The sequence below is a fragment of the Leptonychotes weddellii genome, chromosome 6, assembly GCF_054177405.1.
Source record: "Leptonychotes weddellii isolate Sample4059 chromosome 6, ASM5417740v2, whole genome shotgun sequence".
NCBI lineage: Eukaryota > Metazoa > Chordata > Mammalia > Carnivora > Phocidae > Leptonychotes > Leptonychotes weddellii.
Genome location: NC_138374.1, coordinates 98741572 through 98767728, shown reverse-complemented (window position 1 = coordinate 98767728; position 26157 = coordinate 98741572). Strand labels below are relative to the sequence as shown.

At 39.0% G+C, this 26157-nt stretch overlaps 1 protein-coding gene across 8 annotated transcripts in view; it reads left to right on the top strand.

Moving 5' to 3' along the window:
* RGL1 (ral guanine nucleotide dissociation stimulator like 1) overlaps window positions 1-26157 on the top strand; it is a 329410-nt gene that overhangs the window by 141585 nt on the left and 161668 nt on the right. For all 8 annotated transcript variants that reach the window (XM_081824740.1, XM_081824737.1, XM_081824734.1 and 5 more), the window contains one exon: window positions 15696-15904. In XM_081824740.1, the coding sequence (XP_081680866.1) occupies window positions 15696-15904 (209 nt within the window). The remainder of the gene's footprint in view (window positions 1-15695; window positions 15905-26157) is intronic.

The following is a 26157-nucleotide window of genomic DNA, read 5'->3' as shown; positions in this document are numbered from 1 at the left end:
GATTTCCCCCACTTCATTCTTCTCCTCCCGCTACCTTCTTCTTCTTCTTTTTTTTTTTCTTAACATATATTGCATTATTTGTTTCAGAGGTACAGATCTGAGATTCAACAGTCTTAGTGCCCTCATCTTTAAATTGGGGTTGTTGTGGGGATCAAATGTGTGTGTCTAAAAGAGCCTTGGTATTAGAAAGGGCCACACATCAGTTGGTTAAGCGTATGACTCTTGATTTCAGCTCAGGTCATGATCTCAGGGTCGTGAAATGGAGTCCTGTGTTGGGGGGTCTGCACTCAGCAGGGAGTCTGCTGGAGTTTCTCTCCTTCTTCCTCTGCCCCTCCCCCCACTTGAGCTTGTGCTTTCTCTCTCCCTCTCCCCCTCTCTCAAATAAATAAACAAATAAAATCTTTAAGAAAAAAAGGGTCACACAAACAAAAGATAAGAGTGTTCACAATCTGAATTTTTCTAGTCAGAATTGAACTTGGATAGTAACACTGATTAACGTTAAGTGTTCACTTGCTCTGATCTGCTTCAGTCAGAAACATTTCAAAGTCAGTATATGTATGCCTCTACTGTGAATAAAGCTAATGTCCGTTGATGACAGTGGAAAAAGGATAAAATTGGTCCCTTGCTAGGGTAAGGAAGAAAGGGAGTTGGAGAGGAGAGTGGTAACACCAAAATTTTAGAAGAGGGAATTCATGCCTAAGTAAAAGCAGATTATTTTACTCCAGTCATGGTTTATTTCATTTAATGGTCATTGGAATTCCTCTGGTGTTGTTACTGTGCTTTTTAATTATTAATGTTTCTTATAATAATCTGGGACTTACTGCAGATTCCCCAGTTACAAGGATTTGGATTTAGTAGCTTGGAGGTTGGGTCCGTGAATCTGCTTTTAACATGTTCCCCAGGTGGTTCTGGTGCCGGCAGACCATGGTCCACATTTTGAGAAACTTGCCTTCTCTAGTAGTCTTCTAACTGAATCCATTCTTGCTTTCCTACAGTTCATTCTCCATGTCACATTTGATCATGGTGTCCTTATTGCCTAAAACCTTTTAGTGGCTTTCTACTGATACTCGGTTAAGGTTCAGAATTTTTCTGGCTAAGCTTATCTCTTGCCACTGTGGCTCACTCTCCTTTGACCACATCGCCTTCTCTCTAGCCTTGTGGTATGCCCAGTTTCTTCCTGCGTCGTGTCATTTGCACCTGCAGTTCCCTCACCTGAAATTGTTCTCTCTCACCCTTACCTGGTGAACACCTACTGATTATCCTGGTCTCTGTATTCCTCCGAGAAACTTTCCCCGATCACTATGACAAAATCTGACCCCATTCTCTTATGTTCTTTTAGCACCTTTTTGGGGAAGCAATGATCTCTACTGTCATTAGATAGCAAACTGTTGAATTATCTCTTTAATATTTGTCTTTGCTTGAATGGTGGCTTCGTGAGGAGAGGGACCATGTCTGTGTTCATTTCTGTATCCATGGTGTCTTATAATAGTACCATGAACATATGGCAAGCTCAAGTACTTTTGAATAAATGAATGAAAGTGGGATTTGTGGTAAAGAAGCTCTGCTCTAGACCTGCACTTAAGTATAATGACTGGGGTTGCAAATGGACTTTGTTATAAGGTGGAAAACATCCTCACTTAGCATTCTGGAATGAGATGTTTAGAACACTTACTTGTTTCAGTAATAAAAATTATTATAAATAGAGACCTCAAACAATGGTCTTAGTGTTTAAGGCTTAAAACCTGGCATGGGAGAAAGGGGAAGTTAAAAGACTTCAAATGAAATCCTTACTTACTTTATACCATGTCTTTCATGCAGGAAGTATTGGAAGCTTCTTGGTTGTCCAACACCCCACATGTAAACTTTTTACAGTGTATTTATCCTTATATCATGTAGCTGGTTGATGAGTTTGTGTATTCATCTTCTGATACTCCCACTTGGAGTTGTAAGAAATGAAAACAAGTGCATATTCCCACTCTCTGTTTTCAAAGCAAGCAATCGGCTCAATGGCTTTTACATCTAATAGAACAATGAAGGCAATGTCAGTCTCAGAGAATGAGAGATCCTTGTTCCATGTAGTTTGATTCAGCATCTCAATCTTGATGGGAAAGGAATTCTGGAAAAAAAAAAAAATCCATGATTTTAGTAATTTTTAAAATCATGATAATCAGGTATGGAATTGAGATTCAAAAAAAGCCCAGAATAGTCATTTTGATAAATTCACTAAGGTTCTCACCTGCTATGAAGAGATCTTTGTTTTTACCCAAGATTTTTAGTTCAGAGGACTGAGTTTTATATGTTTTGGTACATCTTTGGAGTTTACTAAGCCTTTAATTCAGATTTCTAAGTCATCTGCAATTTAATTGCATTAATTAGTTTCTCACTCATTACTACAAACATGCAATCATTGTTAGACATCATTTTGTACGCCAGCAATACGTGAGTGAACAAGATAGATAAGGGCTCTGCTGTTGTGGAGTTGACAGAGAGTAAACAAGTAAACAAGTCAGTGCTGTTAAGAAACTAACCTAGATCACATGATCTGGTCTGGTGGAGGAAGATGGGTCGCATGACACTGAGGAGATACTCCAGATCAAAAGAAGTAAATGAGAGGAAGGATCCACATGAGAAAGTCAGGCCGAGTAGCATTTTAGGCAGAGGGGCAAATGCAGAGACCATTAGTGTGAATGAGCTTACTGTGTTTTGAGAACTGAAAGACATGTGTCTGGGGCTTAGAGAGGGAAGGAGATGGTTTTGGTGGTGAGGTCAAGGAGGTAGGCAGAGGGGCCTTGTGGGCCATGATGGAAGTCTGCATATTATTCCAAGTATTATGGGAAGCCAGTGAGAGGTTTTAAGCAGGGGAGTGACATGATCTGATTTGTGTTTTTAAGAGGTCACTATGGTGGGACCCTGGCTGGCTCAGGTGGTAGAGCATATGACTTTTGATCTTGGGGTTGTAAGTTCCAGCCCTGAGTTGGGTGTAGAGATTAATTAAAAATAAAGTCCTTAAAAAAAAAAAGATCACTGTGGATGCCATAAGAACAATTTTAAAAAGGCATTTGCTTTAGCAGTCCAGCTAAGAGGTGATGATCAAACATTACATACTTTTGCTGTGTATGTACACACTTTTCTTATTTATATGTACAGACTTTTTTATTTGACTGAATTTGGAATAATCAAGTAAAGCTGGTTTAGGGAACATAATGTTAAATTTGTTAGATAAAAAACTCATTCCTATCTTAAAAACATTCATTTAATACTCATGAAGTGCTTGTTGATGTGGTTATGGGCTAATTTCTGGAGATATAAATACAAATATGACTAGTCTTTGCTTTTAAAGATTTCACAGTCTACTGGAGGATGCCTAGAAGTAACGAAATGCTGACAACATACTATGGAAAATGTGTGACTACCACAGATGTTTCTGTCTGTCTCTTGGTGGACATACACAATCATTTCTTTTGGGAATGTACCTAGGAATGGAATTGCTGAATCACAGGATAGGCATGTTTGGCTTTAGTGAATACTTGGACTTTATTCTAAAAGTAGAATTTGTGCTTTAGAAAGAACATTTTGGCAAGACTGGAGGCAAGCAAGCATCGTTAAGTGCTTGTTACACTACCCAATTAAGAAATGAGGTCTAAATTAAGGCAAGACCATGCCTTAATGGTCATGGGGAGCAGTTTAGGGAATGGGACAGGTTGGATTTTGGAGTCGAGGGGAAGATAAGGTGGAGACGAGGATGACTGGCAGCTTTATGACTTGTACCTTGACTAAGTCAAGACTAAGTCAGAGGCTAGAGAAGGGGTGAAATTTTAGAGGAATTAAATGAGTTTCTTTTTGCACATGTTGAATTAGAGTTCCTAATGGATTATCCAGCAGAAGAAAAGTTCAAAGGAAAGTAAGAACTCGAGATAAAGATCTGGAAGTTAATATAACTTATGTTAGGCAAAACTGTAGGGCTATATGTATGAGATGGCTAGAAAGAGGATGCAGACTAAGAAGAGGCTGGATGTTAGAAATGTTTCCATCTTGATGGTAAGTGAAGGATGAGGAACCAGTGATCAGCCTGTAGTATGGAAAGAGAGCCTTGAGGGAGATGAGCTAGAATTCTGGTAAAGTGTGACTCTGGGTCCAGACCACCTAGATTTACTCCTGGCTTTGGCCACCTTTTAGCTGTGTGCCCTGGGAGAAGTCACTTAGTCTTTCTCAGCCTCAGTTGTCTGTAAAATATCTGTAAAATGGGGATAATAAATGTATCTGCTTTATAAGGTTATTATGGGATACATAAAACATGCTTAGAATTATTAGTTGTTGTTGTTGAGAAAGGGATGTTCATAAACTAAAGGGGCAGAGAGTTCCAGGAGGGAATGAGTGGTGCCTGTTCTATAGGGAGACCGCAGGAGGGAAGTGCAGGAGCATTTTCATAGGATTGACGACCAGGTGGAAGAATACTGAGAGCAGAAGTAAAATCTATAGGCTAGTCTTAGTACCTTCCCTTCGTGTAGGAAAGCCCATTGAATTTCAGAGCATAAACATGTCAGAAAGATCACATGGTTTGCTCGAAAGCATCTCAGGTCATTGACATGAGTGTTAATAGCTTGGTTTATTATATAGCTCTTTTATCTCAAGCAGTTCAAAGTGCATCCAACATTTTTTTTGAATCATCCTCACAACATCAAGGTGAGTTAAGGAAGGTAAAGGTAACATTATTCCCAGTTGACAGATGAGGACCCTGAGACGAAGAGAAATCCCATGGCTTTGTCTAAGCTTATATTAATCAGCTTCTCCTTTATCCCATCAACAGAACTTACTCATCTCTCTTTTAGCATTGTCAAGCACAGGATTCCTCAAAGGGTGATCAAGGAATCTTCTGCATTTAGAATCCCTGGGGATGCTGGCTAAAATGCAGATCCCTTGGCTTTATTCTAGGTCCACTGAGTCTCTGCAAATACGGGCTCAGGAATCAGTGATTTTGCCAGCACTCCAAGTGATTCTTTTGAAACTGTTTAGTGTGTTCAAGGAAACAGAGAAATAAATCCCCAAGTGTATATTGTTCTTAGTGACATTATTCACACACAAAAAATCTTCAAGTATTTTATATTCAGAAACTCAAACTACTGTAACTAAAACCTAGTACCCTTTCTGAACATATTGTCTGATTTATTAACTTTGTGAAATGGAGTAGTATCTTTGGGCTTGAAAGTAAAACTGATTTGACCTATACAGATGAATAGGACAATTTATTGTTGTGTTACCATAGCACTGCTGGGGGTGTCACAGAGAAGCTACGGCCAAGAACTCTCTCTATTTACTTCAGTTTGGTCAATGGTTCCATCTGCAATTACTGTATATAGTAAACTTATATGTATATAAGTTTATAAGTATATAAATTTATATATTAGTTACTTATACATATTATATATTAGTTACTATATATAGTAAGCATATATATATATATATTTTCATATATATATGTTTTCATGTGATAATAAAATCAACCATATCTCTCTATGGTATTTCTAGTAGAGCAGCATAAAACTCTCAGGATCAGGTAACTTGAAGACTCTGACGCTAGGGATGGACTCCATTAGAGCAAGCCCAGGTCCAGTCAGTGATGGCTCATAAAGCACTTTCTTCTCCTTTAGTTGTAGGGGAGGTGGATTTTTCTGTGTGAGTTGGCATCTTGTCTGTCTGGTTCTCTGTTTTTACTTCTGGCTTCCAGCAGCCACATAGTAGGGACTCAGCAAATACTTGTTGAATGAATGAATCCACTCAAGTATATTTAGGAACTATCAAACACAACCAAGTTAAAAAGAGTTATTCTAGCCTACCGCTGAGAGAAATAGAAGGCACTGACAAGTACTCAATGATTAATTGAACTGGAACTAGAAACAGAATCTAGTTCTGTGGGATTCCCCCCACCCCCCTGCTCTTCTTCCTTACCGTTGATTCTCCTTCTTTACCATCGACTCAAGAGGGCTTTATCTGAAATTCTCACTGTAAGGCCCCTATTATTTACCTGGCATTATTTAATAAAAACACGCCCTAGTCTTAAGTTCTGTACATCCCTTCCCTTCCATGCCATTAAGTGAGAAGATTCACATTCATATTATATAATCTCCACTGTTAGGTTTTTAAAGAATACAGTCCTTTATTTCCTTTATAGATTCCCTTAGCACCTCATTTGGGTTCTTTGCACAATGGAAGTTCTTTTAATACTGTTTTTACTGACTTGATATTAAGAACGGGTCATGACCCATGGGAATGATGAGCATATTATTAGGAAGATAAATATTTTCTTTATGATTGACATGCCTGTCTTTTTACATGTATTTTTGACATACTAAATCTATTGAACAGAATGGTTGCTTTTTCAGTTTCTGTTCGTTTGAGAAATTGGATCTGTGTTTTTGCCAGCTATCAGTCCTTTCTATACTCTACCTTCTCCTTTATTTTTATTAAGTGTCAGCATTTACAAACCTGCCACTTCGGCTAAATCCCATAGTCAATCATATTATCATTCTACTTTCATTTTCCTTTCTTTCTAAAGATAGAAGGAAATGATCTCTTGGCTAGAGAGATTTATAAACCTAGCAGGCAGGAAAATTAATTAATAATCTGGAAATCAGAGGAGCACATCAGTATCCCCCATGGGTTCTTAGGCTGTTATCCAGTGGCTTCTCAAACAGCTTACTAACATTGTTTTCCTGGCTTCTTTTGAGCCCTTGGTGAAGTCATTTGTCTTTCTGAGGCTTAATTTACTCATTTAAGAAACTGTAATAATGAGGGGGATGGGGGATTTGTGTTTTCCTCCAGAGAGGATGTTTAGCATGAAAACAATACTTTTCCCCCTTAGCTGTTAAAGCTTTTGGTCAGTGTCAGGAGGTAGGAGGCATACTACTACAAAGCTTTTGATGCAATAAGACCTAACTTTTGGTGAAAGTAATTGAGGTAGGGGGAAAATTGGACAGAGGATTTTAGTATAACATACAATATTTTCTTTTATCTGTAGAATCCTGAGTAGTTCCTGTAACTGCTCAACAGGCCTTCAGATCTGTTATCTCATTTTATCTTTCTTACGGCAATCGTATGAAGTATGGAGATTCTGGGCTATTAATAGTCCTGGTAGTCCTGGGTATACAAATATGGACATGGAATACTGCATACTGTGTTGCTTTGTGTTTTAACAAAACATGCTCTATAGAGAGACAGGGCTGGTTTTATATCCTGACTCTGTCCATTGTGCTAATGGGCTGGGTAACTTTGGGCCGGACCCTCACCTCTCCAAACCTCAGGTTCCTTTAGTAAAATGAGAATAATTCTCGTACCGGAGGATTATTGCAAAGATTGAGCATCTGACCTCTCTTCTCTTCCTTTTCCTTTAGGGCATGAGGATGGTTTTCTTAGAATCGGTTTACAGATTCTGAGGAGGAAAATCTCCTGAGAAAAAAAGCCTGTTTATTTCAGTATATCTTTCAGAGAGATGTACTCAAGATAAACTAAATTGTTCTTCCCACCTTGCCCTAGATTTGATCACCTGATAGGATGTTGAAAGATACCTGCTTGCTCTGTAGGTAGCCATGTCTACAAATCCATGACCTAGGAATATCACCTGTGTCAAATGCAGATCTGAGGACTAGGGTATTTGCCAGAGGCTCTATGATCTAGAGCTTTGTGGGAACAGTAAAGTTAAGCTTTACCTTTGAATTTACCACATAGATTTTTTTTTTTTAAGATTTTATTTATTTATTTGACAGAGAGAGACAGCGAGAGAGGGAACACAAGCAGGGGGAGTGGGAGAGGGAGAAGCAGGATCCCCGCCGAGCAGGGAGCCCGACGCGGGGCCTGATTCCAGGATACTGGGATCATGACCCAAACCGAAGGCAGACGCCCAACGACTGAACCACCCAGGCGCCCCACATAGACTTTAAAGATTTAGTTTTGGAGGGGAGAAGAAGCAAGTTAGAGAGTCATTACTTGAATTCTGAAATCCAGGGGGAGTAATGATTTACTGGCATTTTGATAATGGGGCTTTGATTTTTATGCTTTATCATTATAAAGGGGATAATAACAGTGGAAAAGAAATGTTTACTCTGCTTAAAACTGAACGAATCCCGTAGGGGAGGGGCAGGGGTTCCTTAATGTGGTGCGTAGAGGAAGAATCAAACTCAGGACTATGTTCGGAAACATCAGGCAGTCGCCAACCCCTGCCATCCACCCCTTCCCCTCACACCCCAAGGATTGGTGAAGGAGCCCTTTAAGCCCGAGAAGAAGATAAAGCCCCATGGAACTGTCTGTGGGCTTTATGGGGGGCTGGGAAAGCTTCTGAGCTGTGGGGAAGCTTTTCCATTCATAGCAGGCTTCATTCACAGAGAATATTAGGTCACACGGAAGCTCACTACCCCCTACTGACCTTTCCAGACAGAGGTTGGCTGGACCGCACAAAAACAGAACAAGTTTCAGAAAGCCAGGGCACCTGTTAACTTGTGACCTCAGAATATGATGACCTTGGGCATTTGAGGCTCTGAATGAGAGAGAAAGGCGGAAATTATACATTTTGCAAGTTTATTCTGGATACTAAACTGTGATGATTTGTGATATGATTTGGTAAATGCAGCAGACTAGTTCAGACCTCCCTCTCCTCATGCAGCTCTAAATCCTTGAACTTCTCAAAGTAACGCGTGATTTCTAAATTTTATAAGATGGGCAAGACATTGAGGCCTTAAGTTGTTGTCCTAGACTCCATAGTAACTTGGCCTCAGAAATGGGGATGGAGCCCAGGTTAATTCAAAACATCTTAATCATAGCATTCTGAGTTTTAAGCACAAAAGTAGCATATAAAAGTGAAATGATCTTTTTGGAAAATGTAGCTAATGTCGCGAACTCCCTGACGTCCATTTGATTTTTGAATCTGCCTCTGTAAAGACTTTGGAATCCTTCCAAGAGGACCAGCATGTCAGACATAGGGACTTGCGTCAGGGAAGATGGAGTCTGTGATGGGTTAACATTGGACTGAGCAGCTTCACAGCCAGGAGGACTACTGTTTTTAAGCGATGGAAAACACAACTTCCTGTTTCCCTCAGGAGAGTTCCTGGACTCTGAAGGGGGGATCTAAGGAGCCCTGCTGAGACAGGATGGTGGCGGGAGCTGGGGATTCTGTGTGATAAAACAACGGCCTTTGTTTGTTGTTACAGCTCTCTTAGCATTTTCCTGAGGATGAAGGGTACTCATCGTAGAAGCCTGACCACATTGTGACATGTGGCTTCAAGTAAAGTCAGCTCTTGGGGATCTTGTCATTGTTTTTAGAGCACATTCATGTGTCATGGACATGCTCCTCTACCTCTTCTTCCTTCACATACCTACTTTTTTCTTAGTTCAGAGGCAGAATTTCTACCTTCCCTGAGGTCAGAAATGACAGTGACAACACAGATGCCTTAACTGGAGCGGACACAGAGAAAAATGTTCAACTACTATGAGGGTCTCTACTGCATTTACCATTGACATCATCTGGGAAGGACTCCTGGGCAGTGGCATGCTGATAAATCAGCTCTCCAGAACAAATGCCCCGATTTATACCCAATCGGCCAATTTCTGTGTGTAAATCTTTCCAGGATGACCGAATTCACAATACCAACGCTATGTCATTGAACGTAGAACTGAGAAGGGGTGTGCACAGTTGGCTCTTGCAAGCGGGGCACGCCAGTTCCAGCACACCACTGGCTGGGCCTTGTGTGTTTGCATAATTAGATGGAAGGTTATGTTGGCATGTGTATAAATCTGCCATTGAAGACTTCTTCTGAGTTCTCTACCCAGAAATGTTACCAGAGATCAGGCGATGTGTACATTTGTCACGTGTGCAGGTGCTTCTTCTAGTGCTTGCCATCTCTGCCCTTGGGACCTTCTGAATTTTGGTCTTCTTCCAGATGCCGTCCTCAGTCCTCTATTCTTCCTGTTCCACACAGTCTGCCTGGGACAGTGAAGCCATTTTAATTGACGTAATGTCTACATATTTCCGTCTTAAACCCCTGTCCCAGCTTTGAGACTCTAACTGCCTGTTGGACTGTACTATTGGAAAATCCCAAAGATACTTCAAGTTCTATGTCTGTAAGGTGGAATTCAGTACCTCGGCTCCACAAAGATCTGGCTTCACTTCCTCGATTTTCTTTCATATGGGTGGCGCTTTTATCGTCGCGGTCATCCACCTAGAAATCAGGGAAGTGTTCCTGATTCTTTTCCCTCATCTTCATCCTCTGCGTCCAACTCTTCAGCAAGTCTTGACAATTCCTGAGTATCCCCTAAATATGCCCCCCCCACCGACCCCTTCTCTACCCCTGTCGTTATGCAAATTAAGGTCCTTACAGTTGCTCACCTGGAGTACAAACAGCTTTCTTACTGATTTTCTCAACTTTAAAACTTCCCATCAGATCTGTCCTCCACACTGTGATTTCTCTGACCACTCTTGAAACTATAGGAAATGACGTCTAAGCTTTTTAGGATTTGACCAGCGTCCTCTATTATCAGGTAGTTAGTTCCCTGCTGACTCTTTGGCCAAGCTGTCCATTCCTTTGGTCTTATTGCTCCTGTAACCACTGTGCCGTCTTCCTCCTCTCCCCCACCACTGTCACACCTCTTTTCTTGATGCCTTTGTTTGTGCTGGTGTCTCTGCTACATCCTCCCCAATGTTGTTAACTCCTACTCATAACTTAAAAGCTGCTGCAAGCATCCCCTACTTAGGATGTCTTTTCTGATGCCACCTTTAGGCTGGGTCCCTCCTGGTTCTTCCATGAATCTGCCTATCTATCTCTGCTCCGTGGGGTTTTTTTTGTTTTTTTTTTAACTCACTTTGCATCATAATGGTTTCTTTGTGTCCGTTTCCTCCGTTAGACCAAGCAACCCTGGTGTCAGAACTGCATGCTCTTTACCTTTCTGTCTCTATTACCTTGTACAGTGCCTGGCACATTGCACTGTTAGTTTATGTGTGGCTGAATAAATAAAAGAGAGATCCATGTTTTCCTCCCTGTATGCACTTAGCTTAGCCTTCCCAAATAAAGGTAGAGATACAGGATGCCAGGTTGAATTTGAAGTTCATATACACAACAAATAACGTTTTAGTATGAGTTGGTCCTAAATACTACAAGTATCCCATTATTCATTAGTTATCTGAAATTAAAATTTAACTGAGCATCCTGGCAACCTTAACCTAGCAAAAAGAAAATGAGTTCACGTCCAAAGTAGTTCACACAATGCGGAAGCTCACACTGAGCTTGACATCACTTGCCCTAGGGTTTTGTACGGACTGTGCCTTACATCTCTGAATGGCTTGTGTGTGCATAGCTCACAGTACTCACGGCATGGACCTTGCCATAACACTGTGCTGTGTGCCATTGCCTACATGGTGTTTTCCTTTGCATGGCAAGGACATTTAATCTATATATATCTGGGCAATCTAGACAGATGGTCAGAGCCTATTTGTGCAGCATTTCGTGGCATTTCGTGTGGCTGGATGGCGTGTTGTTTTGAAAAGAGAATATTACATGTACCCTTGGTGCTCTGGGCTGAATGTAGAGTTAGCAGTGTGTACCTTCTTAAAATCTGTAAAACCCAGGATGTGGGTTTTAGATTTTCTTAGAGAGTTATGACTGGAAAAGGACTCGCAGTTGACGTTCCTGCTGAGGCCAGGATGCCCCTGAACTGATGGACTGAAGGCTGAGCATGGCTTGGAGAAGTATTGTCTCCAGTTTAATGAGGTTGTTTACTTAGCATGTCCCCTATTAAAGAATCAGATGACTGAAGTATTATTTTGATTGAAGGACATTTTTTTTTCCAAGTTAGAAACACCCGAGTTGTTAACAGTTTATGTTTTCAGAAGGCGAAAGTCTTTCTCCATGTCTTTTCTCCCGTCCTCCTCGTGCCAAATGGATAATTATGGAAATTCCTCAGCTAGGACAGTTGGGCAGAGTTTTAGATATTTACCCCATAGGAGTCAGACATGTTCTCTCAGGAAACACTGAATTCTAATGGCAAAGAGATTGCCATCCCCCCCCGCCACCATAAAAAAAAAAATCCTGAAACATTTTTGTGGCCTCGGTATCATAATCTTGTCAGTAAAACGATGGTCTCTGATTAGATCCAGATTGAGCTGTTTCCTGTTAGTGTGCTAACCCAGAGGGCAGGCTCAGCCCTCCATGTATTCCTCTCCGAGTCTGGGTTATTAAACACTTGTCTGCCAAAGCTCTCCCCCTGCCTCCCCCACTTTCCTTTTAAACTAGAATTCAAAGGTACTGAGATATTACATATAAAAACAGATCCTAAAGTCTCTTGAAAGGGTTCTGTAGCTAGTGGATATTTTGCTGCAAAAATTAAATGAAGATTTTAGCTTCTCCAGTGTGATTCATACAGTAGATTTATGTTTTCTGTTTCACTTTTGTATAATTTTATTTCCATGTAATTCCAGGAATAAGCAGATAATTTCAAAATTTCTGTTTCACAAAAATGTACTCTATTTGAGGGTTGGTAAATTAGAAGTCGTCTTCAGAAACCTTCCCTCTGCTCTAGCAAGTTGATATTAGGGTGCTTAGCAAATGTGCAGAACATGACATGAAGCGAGTGCCCTGACACCTTAGCACGCGTTGTGAATTTTTGTGAGAATGATTGTAGGCACCAGAGCAATTCCCATACTTCATTTGATATTGTCATTCATGCTCACTCGTCGCACTTAGAGAATAATTTTTAACATCTAAATAATCAAAGTATTTTATGAGCTATTCTGTTAGCTCAAACATGGTTCTTCCTAATGTACAGATGCAAACACTGAGGAACAAAAACCATTACAGGGAGGTATGGGGATCAGGCATGCATATAGAGATCCTTTTTTCCAGAGGAAAAGGAGGACCAAAGGAAGTGACTGGGTTAATGAGTAGCAGGACTCCATTCCCAAGGGAGAGACTTGGCTTCCTGCCAAATCTGCTTTCTGGCAGGAAAGGGGACCCCCTTCATCAGGTCCTTTGACAAGTATTTTTCTCTGTGTTTGAATTTTTGGCTACATTGGTGCTCAGAGAAAAATTAGTTCTTTTAAGTCGTTTTCGCTTTCAATAAAGAAAAGATTTAAAGCGGGATTTGCATGGTGAGTAAAATAAGAATCCTCAAATTACAGGACTGTTTGGTGAGGAAACAGTGTCACGAGGTAAAGAAACTTGATTTAGAATTAGAGCTTGAATATCCCTCAAGAATGAGAAGCGATGCCTTTCAATGTTGATGTTAACATTTGACATCGCAGCATGTTTTTTAACTACTTTTTAATATTATCAGGCTGATCATTTTTCTGGAACCAGCTCTTTTGAAGTGACAAAGTAAAACATAGAAAACATCCCTACATTTTGGTATTAAGAAACAGGTCAAATGGATAGGGATGTTGGAAGATAAAAATTAACATTATTGTATTTTATCATGTCTTTTTTTTTTAAAGATTTTATTTATTTGACAGAGAGAGACACAGCGAGAGAGGGAACACAAGCAGGGGGAGTGGGAGAGGGAGAAGCAGGCTTCCCGCGGAGCAGGGAGACCGATGCTGGGCTCGATCCCAGGACCCTGGGATCATGACCTAAGCCAAAGGCAGACGTTTAACGACTGAGCCACCCAGGCGCCCCTCATGTCTTTTTTTTTTTAAGTGAAAAGTGGCAAAAGTGAAATATGGTTTAAATGCATTACAGTGACTTACTAAGCTAACGTTTTCCAAAGTATGTTCATTCTGATGGTCTGCAAGATGCCGTGAAAATAAAGGGAAGTCCATTTGGAAGGATCATGTATCATATCCTTGTCTTAGAGTTTCATAACATGTTAGCATGTTAAAGACAAATCTGCAGTAAAGAACTGTATTTGACTTTGTTTTACTCTGGAGTTCCCAAACTTGGCCACAGGACCTTTTGTTTTAGAACTCGTGTTTACAGCACCCATGTAGGGCAACACTGTACTAACTAGTAAAAAAGTAATTAGACTTTGAAGCCATATATCCTTTCCATTTATTGTTTCTGCTTAAAGTGGATTGACACTCCTGGGAGGACAGACGGATACTATTAGACCTGTTTTAAAACTATGTACAGAGTGATAAAGGACAGTTATTAGGCCATGATCTGAGTCAACAGGCCAAAGAGGCCTACAGAAATGTTTGGTATTTTGCCTGAACCAGATCCCTCCCCTTAGTAAAGTCAAAGTATCCTTCAAGAAGGAAATAAAGAAATAAAGTCATCCACTGTGGAAGGTGGAGTCTTACTATTCATTCCCGTTAGCATTTAGACATCATGACATTGAGCTACCCTCACCCTTTTCTGAAAGTGATAGCCACCACTTTGGTCCTACTGGAAGCAGTCTTGCCAGCTAATTTCCTTCCAGTGGTTGAACATCTGACAGGCCAGGTGAAGAAAAAGCCAACGTGAGGCTTCGTGAGTGCAGGGTCATCATTTAGAGATCCAGTTCTCTCTTCTTTGCTCCTCTTCCTTGATTTTCACACATCTGGCTATTTCTGCTATTTCAGTTTAGGAAAATCTGATATGCAACAATTCAAACTTACCGTTGTGAAAAACCACCTGGTGATTGTTTGCCTCATTGACAGTGATGGTTTGCTTTAGAAAAAGATCCTCTTGGTAGGTTGTCTTCGTGCCTGTGAAGGACAAGTTAAGCTGAAAACTGCATCTCTATAGAATTTGTGAGGCAGAGATTTATGGCAGGAGGTAGGGTACATTCCTGTTGTTCTTCAGTTTAATTCTCTTCCCTCAGACTCAATTTTAAGCTTTGCATATCTTATCCATAATCAGTTGGTAAGTTTTATGTCTCCCAAGGGGCGGTTATACCTGCCAATACCATCCACAGTGTCGTTCTCATGTAATAGCTACCTCTCAGGAGCCCATGTCTCTTCTTATTCGTTGCAAGTCTCCAGGAGGCAGGGGTCATATACCCACACACCCTTTCCACCACTCCCCAGAGATTAGCCCAGGGCTCCTTGGTCCAGCCACTTCTGGGTCAATTCCCTTGATTGCTGATGATACTGAATCAGGAAGGCTGTTGCTTCTTGTGGGTTGAAGAATATCAGACCATGGTCAGATCTCCAGAGATTTCCATGGGGATCATACTCCTACCAAGCCTGGTCTTTCAGCCTAGTAACATGTCAGCTGGCTCACACAAATCCTAAAAATCTAACAGTCACCTCTTCAAAGCCAGTATGCATCAGCTCCAGCACACCGCTGTAGGAGCGGTCTTTAAGAATGAGTTTGACGTCAATGAATCATGGAACACTACGTCAAAAACTAATGATGTATGGTGATTAACATAACATAAGAAAAAAAAAAAGGGTGAGTTTGACAGCTTACCATGGAACAATACAAAGGAAATGATCGATTAACTTCTGCTGAGCTTGATTCTGGGGTCAAAGGGAAACATCCTCTTTAGGCCAGCAACCAGGTTCTTGACAGGGGATCAAATAGAAGCAAGTGTAAGCACCATGAAGTAAAGTAACACCCCCCTCCCCCCCACCACCTCGCTCTGCTACACTGAGGTGAGAGAATTGCCTTACATGGCTTGTAGGGAAATGAAATAAGAGCAGAGAAAACGTGACAGGTTGTGTTTCAACCGTTCCAGTGTTCTCGGTTTTACTTTGGGGAGCCATTTCGCCTGATCCTAATCATGAATTTATTGTACAGGTTGAAGGGGACCAGCTGCCTCCAGGACATACAGTCAGTCAGTATGAAACCTGTAAGATCAGGACCATCAAAGCCGGCACCTTGGAGAAGCTGGTGGAGAACCTGCTGACGGCTTTTGGAGACAATGACTTTACCTATATCAGCATCTTCCTGTCAACATACAGAGGCTTTGCCTCCACTAAAGAGGTGCTCGAACTGCTGCTGGACAGGTAAGACTCTAACAGAGTTTGCGAGATGAGAGAAACACGAGAAAAGCTTTCTGCAGAGGGAAGGCGTGCGTTTCGGATTCACCTGCACTCAGTATGCCGAGTGGGATGCATGAGAAAGGATTAACTGGAAGGAATAGCTTTTGGAACAAGTGGCACAAAGGCCATTCAGGAGCCACTTTATGGTTTATTTCTGGTAGAAATACCTTATAAAAAATCTATAAAATATTTAGGAGTACATGCTATAAATCTAGACTCAGTTGAGTATGGGTTTCAGTTTACTATTTGCCACCCTAAAATTTTCTCCATATGTTAATAATTTTATATTATTCTAGTAAATAATCAGTAACCAGGAATCTTATGGGGTTGCTGGGAGAATTAAATATGCTAATATATGTGAAGCATGGAGTTCAGTATTAGACCCGTAGGAAAAAGCTAATGGATGGTAGCTTCAATAATGATGGTGATGATATTATTAACAATTACTGCACATCGACTGCTTTATGGACGTGCACATAAATATTATCCTCAGGTTATGTTGTTAAGTCACATGTTACATATAGCAGAGCAGTGTATATTATAATTCACACAATGATAATTATATTTTCCCCCTCATTTTTGCTTTATTTATAATTAAGTTTGACCTTTTAATAAATTATTATTAAATTGACTTGATACTGGAAGGAAGAAAGCCACCAGACAATTGTTCTAGAGACATGAGAGTTCTCATCTAAATCCTTATATTCTGGGGTTTCCTGCGTAAGAGAGGAAATGAGATCGGATGTTTTTCTTGGAGTAGTTGAATGCTGACTTTTAGCTAGGTTTTTAAAAAATTTTGAAAGTATTATACGCTCATGTGCTCATAGAAGGGTATAAAAAGAAACATTCATGTTTTCTCATATTGCTACGTTTCCCAAATATCTTTTATTAGGTTTTTAAAAAAATAATGGAAGTAGAAAGAAAAAAATTAAATAGACCATAATCTAGTTAAGCAGATAACACGTATTAACATTTTAAAAATAGAAGTAGTAGAGGCCCTTGGGTGGCTCAGTCTGTTAAGTGTCTGCCTTTGGTCAGGTCATGATCCCAGGGTCCTGGGATCAAACCCCACAGCAGGGAGCCTGCTACTCCCTCTCTCTCTTTCCCTCTCCCCCTGCTTGTGCTCTCTCTCGCTATCTCTGTCACTATGTCTGTCTCTCTCAAATAAATAAATAAAATCTTTTAAAAAATAGAAGTAATCCATATATATAGTGAAAAGTTCAAACAATTCAGAAAATTATGAAAGTAAACATTTTTTTTTCCCCCAAGTCCCACTCCTCCTAGGTAATCACTGTAGACCATTCCTTTTGTATTCTTCCCCAATTTTTCTGGGCATATATACATATATATACACACATATACACTTATATAAATATATATAATATTTGTTCATATTTGATATTTGTTAAAAATATTATTTTTTATATGATATAAATAGAATCATAGTACACAGTCTGTTCTGCAACTTTGTTTTTTTTTTTTAACTTATCTGTCTTGGAGATATTTTTTTAAAGATTTATTTATTTTACTAGAGAACACAAGTCAGGGGAGGGGCAGAGGGAGAGGGAGAGAGAATCTCAAGCAGACTCCCCGATGAGGCCAGAGACCACCGTGGGGCTCGATCTCATGACCCTGAGATCATGACCTGAGCCAAAACCAAGAGTCTGACGCTCAAATGACTGAGCCACCCAGGTGCCCCGTCTTAGAGATTTTTTATTCATTAAGAGAATTAACATATGCAAAAAGCCTAGAATAGTGGCTGGCATATTGAAAGCTCAAGAAATGTAAGATATTGTTATTTCAAAATCACATATAGATGGATTACCATATTCTTTTTAGTGGCCTTATAGTATTTATTGAATAGATTATTCTATGGATGGACAGTTAGGCTCTCTCTAATTTTTTAATTTGTTTTTTAAATTTTTAAACAATGCTGCAAAGAGTGTCTTTGAATATATATCTTTGAGAATTCTACAGGATAATTTTATAGAAGAGTGATCAATGGGATAAAATAGATAAACATTTTAAAATGTGAAAGGTGTTGCTAAATCACCCTCCAGAAAGCTGTATCAGCCACATTCCTGTCACAGAAAATGAGAGTTGCCTGTTCCTTCGCTTTCCCCACACCCTTGTGAACTATGGATGTTTTCACCTCTGCCATTGAAACCATCTCTATCATGATCTGTCCATTGAAGAATAGCTCATTGTTTTTAAGTTTATGTTTCTTACATTTGTGAGTGAGGTTTAGCATCTTTAAAACATTTACTGGGCATTTGTGTTTTCTGTTTATGTCTGTTCATATCCTTTTCTTATTTTTGTTTTGAAATATTGTCATCTAATTATTGATCATCTGATTATAATTCTTTAATATTATGAAATTCGTTTTTTGCCTATCATGTTAGAAATATTTTTCCTAATCAGTCCCTTGGTTTTATTTATTTTATTAATTCATTTATTCATTTATTTATTTAAGAGAAAGAGAGAGATAGAGCATGAGCAGAGAGGGGAGATTAGGGAGCAGGGAGGCGACCTGGAGGGAAAAGCAAGCAGGTTTCCTGCTGAGCAGGGAGTCCGACTCAGAGCTAGATCCCAGGACCTCGGGATCATGACCTGAGCCGAAGGCAGATGCTTAACTGACTGAGCTACCCAGGTGACCCTGTCCCTTGGTTTTAAAAGTTGTTTATTAATGGGTCACCTGGGAGGCTCAGTTGGTTGGGTGTTGGACTCTTGGTTCTCAGAGTCTGCTTAAGTTTCTCTCTCCCTCTGCCCTTCCCTCCCATGCTCACTCATGTGCTCTCTCTCAAATAAATAAATATTAAAAAAATAAAAGTTGTTTATTAATATTTTTCATGGAGACATTTAAAGCAATTTTTTATGCAGTCATGTCTATCAGTCTTAAGTAAGGCCTTTAATAATAAAGTTCTATTCCAATGTGATTAAAGTTATTGATAACAGTGAGTTCTTCTCAAGGTATTTTCCTCAATAGATGCAAGGCAGAGTAACATCATTTGGACTGATGGTTATTCATATGTTCATATACAGGAACATTGACAAAATGTCTATCTGTCCTTTATCATGCATTGATCTGGACATGATAACTCTGGACTTCAGCATAGATAGAAAGTTCTGTAGTTTTTTGCATGGCAGCACTTAAAATGTTAAGCTTGGAGTATGAACCCGTGGGATTAGTGAGTCATTTCTTTCATGGTTTGTTTGCTTGTATAGTATCTCACACCTATAAGTAGAACTTGGAGAATTACATGAATTTTCTTTTTGCTATTTCATGTGTATATAAAGGATGCAGTATATGCAGTATATGGTTGGCCAACAGTATGGGGAAATAGGTCAACCCATCAAAAACTCCTACAAGTTTTCCTTTGGAATTGGCAACCTCTTTTACTTATGGGGCAACTCTACTGATAATAGGCCACAGATGTCCACAGTCAGTAAAGGAGTGCACATGAATCCAGCTGTTCATCCTAAGTAGTGGGCATACACACAGGAACTAGAGTGTTTAGTCTGTGACTCATGTACATCCAGCTTTTATTTGATGATTTTTAAAATCTTTTCTTCATTCTATTATAGGAGATACACATTTTTGGATTTTTAAAAGATTAACTGGATGACAGTTAATAAATAACACAATCAGCATGAATTCAAATTCATAATTTGAATTCAGAATTCAAATTCAATTTAGTTCAAACTATCATTTAAGGTATAACTGAACAAAAGAGTTAAGATTTATCTTGACCTGTTTGGATGGGCCATGGCTTGGCCTTAAATTTCATCTCATAGTCCTATCCTTTGCTTGCCTCTGAAATGAGTGGAATCAACAAGCACTGAATGCCTATAAAATACCCAATACTCTGCAAGACAGCATTTGCGTGAAACAGAAATAGAAGACTTGGTTGGTTCTCACCCTTGTGGTGAATTTACTGTGAAGCTGTTGGTACTTAACCTCCAGGGTCATTCACTTACTTGCAATACTCTCTTACATAATTTGTATTCACAATTTTGTATTCTTTTTCTTAGAGAGGGCCCTTCAAATTCCATATGCTCTGCAAAAACCTGAATCTACCCCCTGAGAACTTAATATTTTACTGCAAAAGATAAGGCTTACACTCATAAAACAAGTAGGCAACCACTTCAGATGGTGTAAAAATGAAACTCTTAACATGTTCTGTAGAAGTTCGGAGAAATAAATCTCATTTATTTTACTTCCTCTGTGGAAATTTGATTTGTCCATGGTATGTACAAACTCCAACATGAATATTTCTTTCTCCCATTTCCTACTTACTTAGGTCTTGTGGCCAGATGTTAATCTTTGTTTAATTTTAACCAAAATGCAGATACTGTGGAACACTGGGTTCTTAAATTGCTTGTTGGGAGTTTTAATGTCTGTAATTGGGAGGTAAGCAATTAAATTGCACAAACCTACCTTCTCTGAAGATAAATTTGATACACTCTTTTCTTGTTAGTAAATCGTGGTAGGGTTGTTTGTGAGTCTCTGATGTAACTTTTTTATGATTTCTCTTGGTTTCTTAATAGTAGATTGCTTATCTTTTGTGAAATCAACACTGAGAAGTTATTATAGGATGTGCTAATCCTAACCAGTCAAGAATGGATTGAAGGCAGATGCTGCAGTCTTTATTTACCCCCAGAGGAAAGCTTATTTGTTTTTTGTTGTTGAGGAAAGCTTATTTGAAGTCAAGCTTTGATTTTCCTTAAGACTTCCAATCCTGTGACTTTTCTTGTATGGAACTTTATGTGGTTAAAAAAAAAATCTTTTTACACTTTTTTCATTCTGCTAATATGAGTGTTTGTGACTGACCAATAGACAGTGGTTTGAAGTCATATATAGCTAATTCCATGTGTTTGCTTTTTCTCTTGCTTGGGGTTATCAGAGGTTCACCAGGAATCCTGTTTTTCTGTGCTTGTCACCATGGCTCAGTTAATTCTAGGGCTCATTGACTTCCTTTTAACCTAAGAGAAAGTTTTGAATTGTGGCTCAGCGTTTGTGTTAATGCTTTGAGATTTTATTTTCTCTTAACTTCAAATATACATTCCACTTAACATATATTCTTCCCACCATACCATTAAAAAAAAGTGAGGGAGTTAGGTCCCACTGAAAATACCCAACCTCAAATGTAGGGAGAAGCCTACTTCAACTAGTGATCCTCACTGAGGACCATGAAATGTTTATACACATACCTAGATTTTTCTTTAGACACCTGTCATTTTGGGCCATTTCTTGATCATTCTGTCTTTCTCTAATCAATATCCTTCATATCAGAAGTAATCAGAATGCCAGGGACAAGCAGAATAGGGGTGAATGTGTCTCCAGAAACTTTTGCTAAGCCACTGTTGGCACTCAGTTCACAGTTTGGAAAGAACTGAGCACATCTGAAGTACCCCTTCATTTCAAGTGAATTCTCCCAGTGGAGGACTTTTGGAGAGGATAAAGGTTAAAGGCATCCATAAACATTATACTTCAAGACCAATCTGACTTAAATTTGCTTGCTTAGGTCCCAGAGAGGAGACTAATTCAGGGGGTCTCTGAACTTATCTCTTCTTTCTATGTTTTCTTGCCATGCATTTTCACAGACTTCATCTCAGTTTATTTATCATTACATTACTTCCATGTTTACAGGTAAGAAAACTGAGGCTCAGAAACATTGAATCAGTAAGTGGCAGAGCTGGAATTAAAACTTACCTCTTTCTGAGTTGGAATCTTTTTCCAAGCATACCATATTACTTCCCATGATCTGTTTTTGCCATTTTAAAAGGGTGATTTGGGGATCCCCCTCAGCTATACTCAATTGACTTTCCTTGGAAACTACATTACTCTCTTCATGTAGTTGTGAACAATTCACTTGGACATCAATATTCCTATTTGTTCATCTGTTCAAATGATAGTTACCAGATGTTTAATATGTACCATGTACTTTACTGTACAAGGTGCTGTGTATATAATGGTGGACAAACTGTTCATGACTCCTGTACTCTTCATATTTAATAGCTAATGGGGGAAAAGTAACATTAAATCACTATACAAATAAATGTGTATAATCAAAATTTGTACAATCCTTGGGACGTAAGAACTAGAGTCTATCACAGAGACAATTAAGAGAGGATTTGGGGATGGATATTATCCAAACAAAACTGGATGTTGGCCAGCAAAGTAGGGTGGTTAAATAGGTCATGGACCATCAAGGTCACTATTGGGTCTGAGTGTCTAGAGTATTTCTGTTTATTTGATGTGCTCAGGCCAAATCCACTGACCTGAATCTGCTACTTCCCAACGAGGACCCTTTTTGGAGGACAGGGGTATAGTAAATGAGAAAGCTTGGGAGGATTTATGCAAATATATTATCACTATGGAGATAGTAATCTTAAACCCATACATTATGACACCTGGAGTAGTAACATTTTCCTATGTAAAAGATGCTGTACCAATAACCAGCAAGAATGGAGCTGACCTTGCTGAGTGAAACCAGTTCCTCCACAGCACAGACAAGAGTCGATCAACTATAAAGCTTGACAAAATAAGTCAGTCAGAGAAAGACACATACCATATGATTTCACTCATATGTAAAATTTGAGAAGCAAAACAAGCAAAGGGAAAAAATGAGAGAGAGAGACAAATCAACATACAGACTTAATTGTAGAGAACAAACTGATGGTTACCAGAGGGGCGGGGGTGGGGTGATGGGTGAAATAGGCGGTGGGGATGAAGGCGTGCACTTGGGACGAGCACAGGGTGTTGTATGGAAATGATGAGTCACTATATTGTACACCTTAAACTACCATAACACTGTATGTTAACTAACTGGAATTAAAAACTTAATATAAAGCTTGAAAATGTTTTATTTATTTCCACAGACTTTGTCATAAGTGCCAAATATGCTTCTGTTTCCTTTCAGAGTTTTACGATATTTATGGGAAAAGCAGTTTTCCTGTCTTTCTTTTAGTCATGAGATTCATGTAATGAATAGAGTGTAATGGTTTAGAGCATGAGCTCAGGAGTGAGAAAATGGATTTGATTACAGTTTTGCACTTCTTACTCTCTCTGCAACATTGGGCAAGTTACTTTATCTTACTAGCTTCAATTTCTGTATCTATAACGTTAGAATGAAAAATAACCCTAATACTTACAGAGTTATTATGAGGTTTAAGCTTGATAATATTAAGTTCTTAGTATAGTAGCTGGCAAATATTAAGTGCTTAGGAAATTACTGTTAGTTTTTCTTTCTTCATGGAACTTTCTACTATTGGAAATTCCCTTTTTTATTTATCTTGCTTTTTTTTTTTAAGATTTTTTATTTATTTATTCATGAGAGACAGAGAGAGAGAGAGACAGAGGCAGAGGGAGAAGCAGGCTCCCCGCAGAGCAGGGAGCCCGATGCGGAACTCGATCCCAGGACCCTGGGATCATGACCTGAGCCGAAGGCAGACGCTTAACCAACTGAGCCACCCAGGCGTCCCTATTTATCTTGCTTATTTCTTGACTGTCTCCCCTACTCCCCCACTTAGTGACCATGCATATCCTGTTCATGGCTGTATCCTTAGGAATGGTATCTGGCAGTAGGTGCTTAGGAACTATCTGTCCAATGGATAAATAATGGTTTGTATATTATTCATGCCTATTATGAGCACTCACATTGGAAGGTACAACCATGAACATTACCCAGCGTCTGCTTCCATTTAGTGGGACAGACAAATAAATCTAAAGACTTGTACCATTACTGTCAAGGCAGTGAGGGCTCAATATGTACTTTAAAAAGAAAGACTTTTTTTATAGAATTTAAGGTTCATAGCAAAACTGTGGAAAGTACCGTGAGTTCCCGCATACCTCCTGCCCCCACACATGCCCCCACTATCAACATCCCACACTACAGTGGTACATTTGTTACAGTCATTGACAGACACGTCATTATCAACCAAGGTCCATAGTTAAGTTAGGGTTCACACTTGGTATTGTACATTCTGTGCGTTTGGACAAATGTATAATGACATGTATCCATCATTATAGTATCATACAGAATAGTATCACTGCCCTAAAAATCCTCTGTGCTCTGCCTATTCATCTCTCCCTCTCCCCACCCCAATCCCTGGCAATCACTGATTTTTTTATTGCCCCCATAGTTTTGCCTTTTCCAGAATGTCACATGGTTGGAATCGTTCAGTATGTAGCCTTTTCAGATTGGCTTCTTTCACTTAGTAGCATGCAATTAAGGCTCCTCCATGTCTTTTCATGGCTTAATAGCTCATTTCTTTTTAGTGCCAAATAATATTCCATTGTCTGAATGTACCACAGTCTATTTATTCAGCTACTGAAGGGCATCTTGGTTGTTTCTAAGTTTTGGCAATTAAATGATAAAATAAAATAAAATAAAATAAAAGTGCTATAAACATCCATCTATAGGTTTTTGTGCAGATCTAAGTTTTTGGCTCCTTTGGGTAAATATCAAGGAGCAAAGATGCTAGATCATGGGAGAAGAGTGTGTTTAGTTTTGTAAGAAATTGCTAAACTGTCTTTCAAAGTGGATGCATTCCCACCCCAGTCAACAAGAGTTCCTGTTGCTCCACATCCTTGTCAGTATTTGGTATTGTCAGTGTTTTAGATTTTGGCCATTCTGATAGGTGTGTAATGGTATCTCATTGTATTTTAGATTTGCAGTTCCATAATGACATATGATATCTTTTCATGTGCTTATTTCTCATCTGTGTATCTTCTTTGGCAATTTGTCTATTTAGGTCTTTTGCCCATTTTTTAATTGTATTGTTTGTTTTCTTATTGTTGAGTTTTTAGAGTTCTTTGTATATTTTGGATAACAGTCCTTTATCAGATGTGAGTTTTGCAAATGTTTTCTCCAAGTCTGTGGCTTGTCTTCTCATTTCTTAACATTGTCTTTTGCAGTGCAGAAGTTTTTAATTTTAATGACATCCAGCTTACCGATATTTTCTTTCATGATTTGTGCCTTTGCTGTTGTATTTAAAAGGACATCGTTGCAGCATCTGGCTGTCTCAGTCAGTGGAGCATGCAACTCTTGATCTCTAGGGATTGTGGGTTTGAGCCCCACATTAGGTACAGCGATTACTTACAAATAAAATCTTTAAAAAAAAAAAAAGAAAAGGACATACCCAAGATCATCTAAGTCTTGTCCTATGTTACCGTCTAGAAGTTTTATAGTTTCATGTTTTACATTTAGGTCTGTGAGTTGAATTTTGTGAAAGGTATAAGGTCTTGATGTCAAATGAAATATAGATTTCATTTTTTTTGCATGTGAATATTCAGTTGTTCTATCACTCATCATTTGTTGAAAAGACTGTCTTTGCTCCATTGTATTGCTTTTGCTCCTTTGTCGAAGATCAGTTGACTGTATTCATGTGGGTCTATTTTTGGATTCTCTATTCTGCTTCATTGATCTATTTATCTGTTTTCACCAATACTGTACAGTCTTGATTACTGTAGCTTTATACAGCAAGTCTTGAAATCAGGTAGCATCAATCCTATGACTTTGTTCTGTTTCAAAATTGAATTGGTTATTCTGGGTCTTTTGCCTCTCCAAATAAACTTTAAAATCCATTTGTCAATATCCACAAAATAACTTGCTGGGATTTTGGTTGAGCGTGCATTGAATTTATAGATCAAGTTGAGAAGAACTGACATTTTGACAGTATTGAGTCTTCCCATTCATGAACATGGAACATTTCTCTATTTAGTTCTTCTTTGATATCTTTCATAAGGGTTTTGTAGTTTAGCTCATATAAATCTTTTACATTTTTTTAAAGATTTATACATAATACTTCATTTTGGGGACGGTGCTAATGTGAAGGGTTTATGTGTTTTTAATTTCAAATTCCTCTTGTTCATTGCTAGTATATAGGAAAGCAATTAACTTTTGTATGTTAATCTTGTATTCTGCAGTCTTACTTTAATCACTTATTAGTTCCCAGAGTTTTTGGTTGATTTTTTTTTTTTTTCAGATTTTCCACATAGATAATCATGGTATCTGCAAACAGAGATGGTTTTATTTCCTTCTTCTCAATCTGTTTTCCCTTTATTTCCTTTTCTTGTTTTTTGTTTTTGCTTTTTGTATTAGCTAGGATTTCCAGAACAATGTTTAAACGCAGTGGTGAGAGGGGACATCTTGCTTTGTTCCTGATGTGAGTGGGAAAGCTTTGAGTTTCTCATTGTTAAGTATGATGTTACC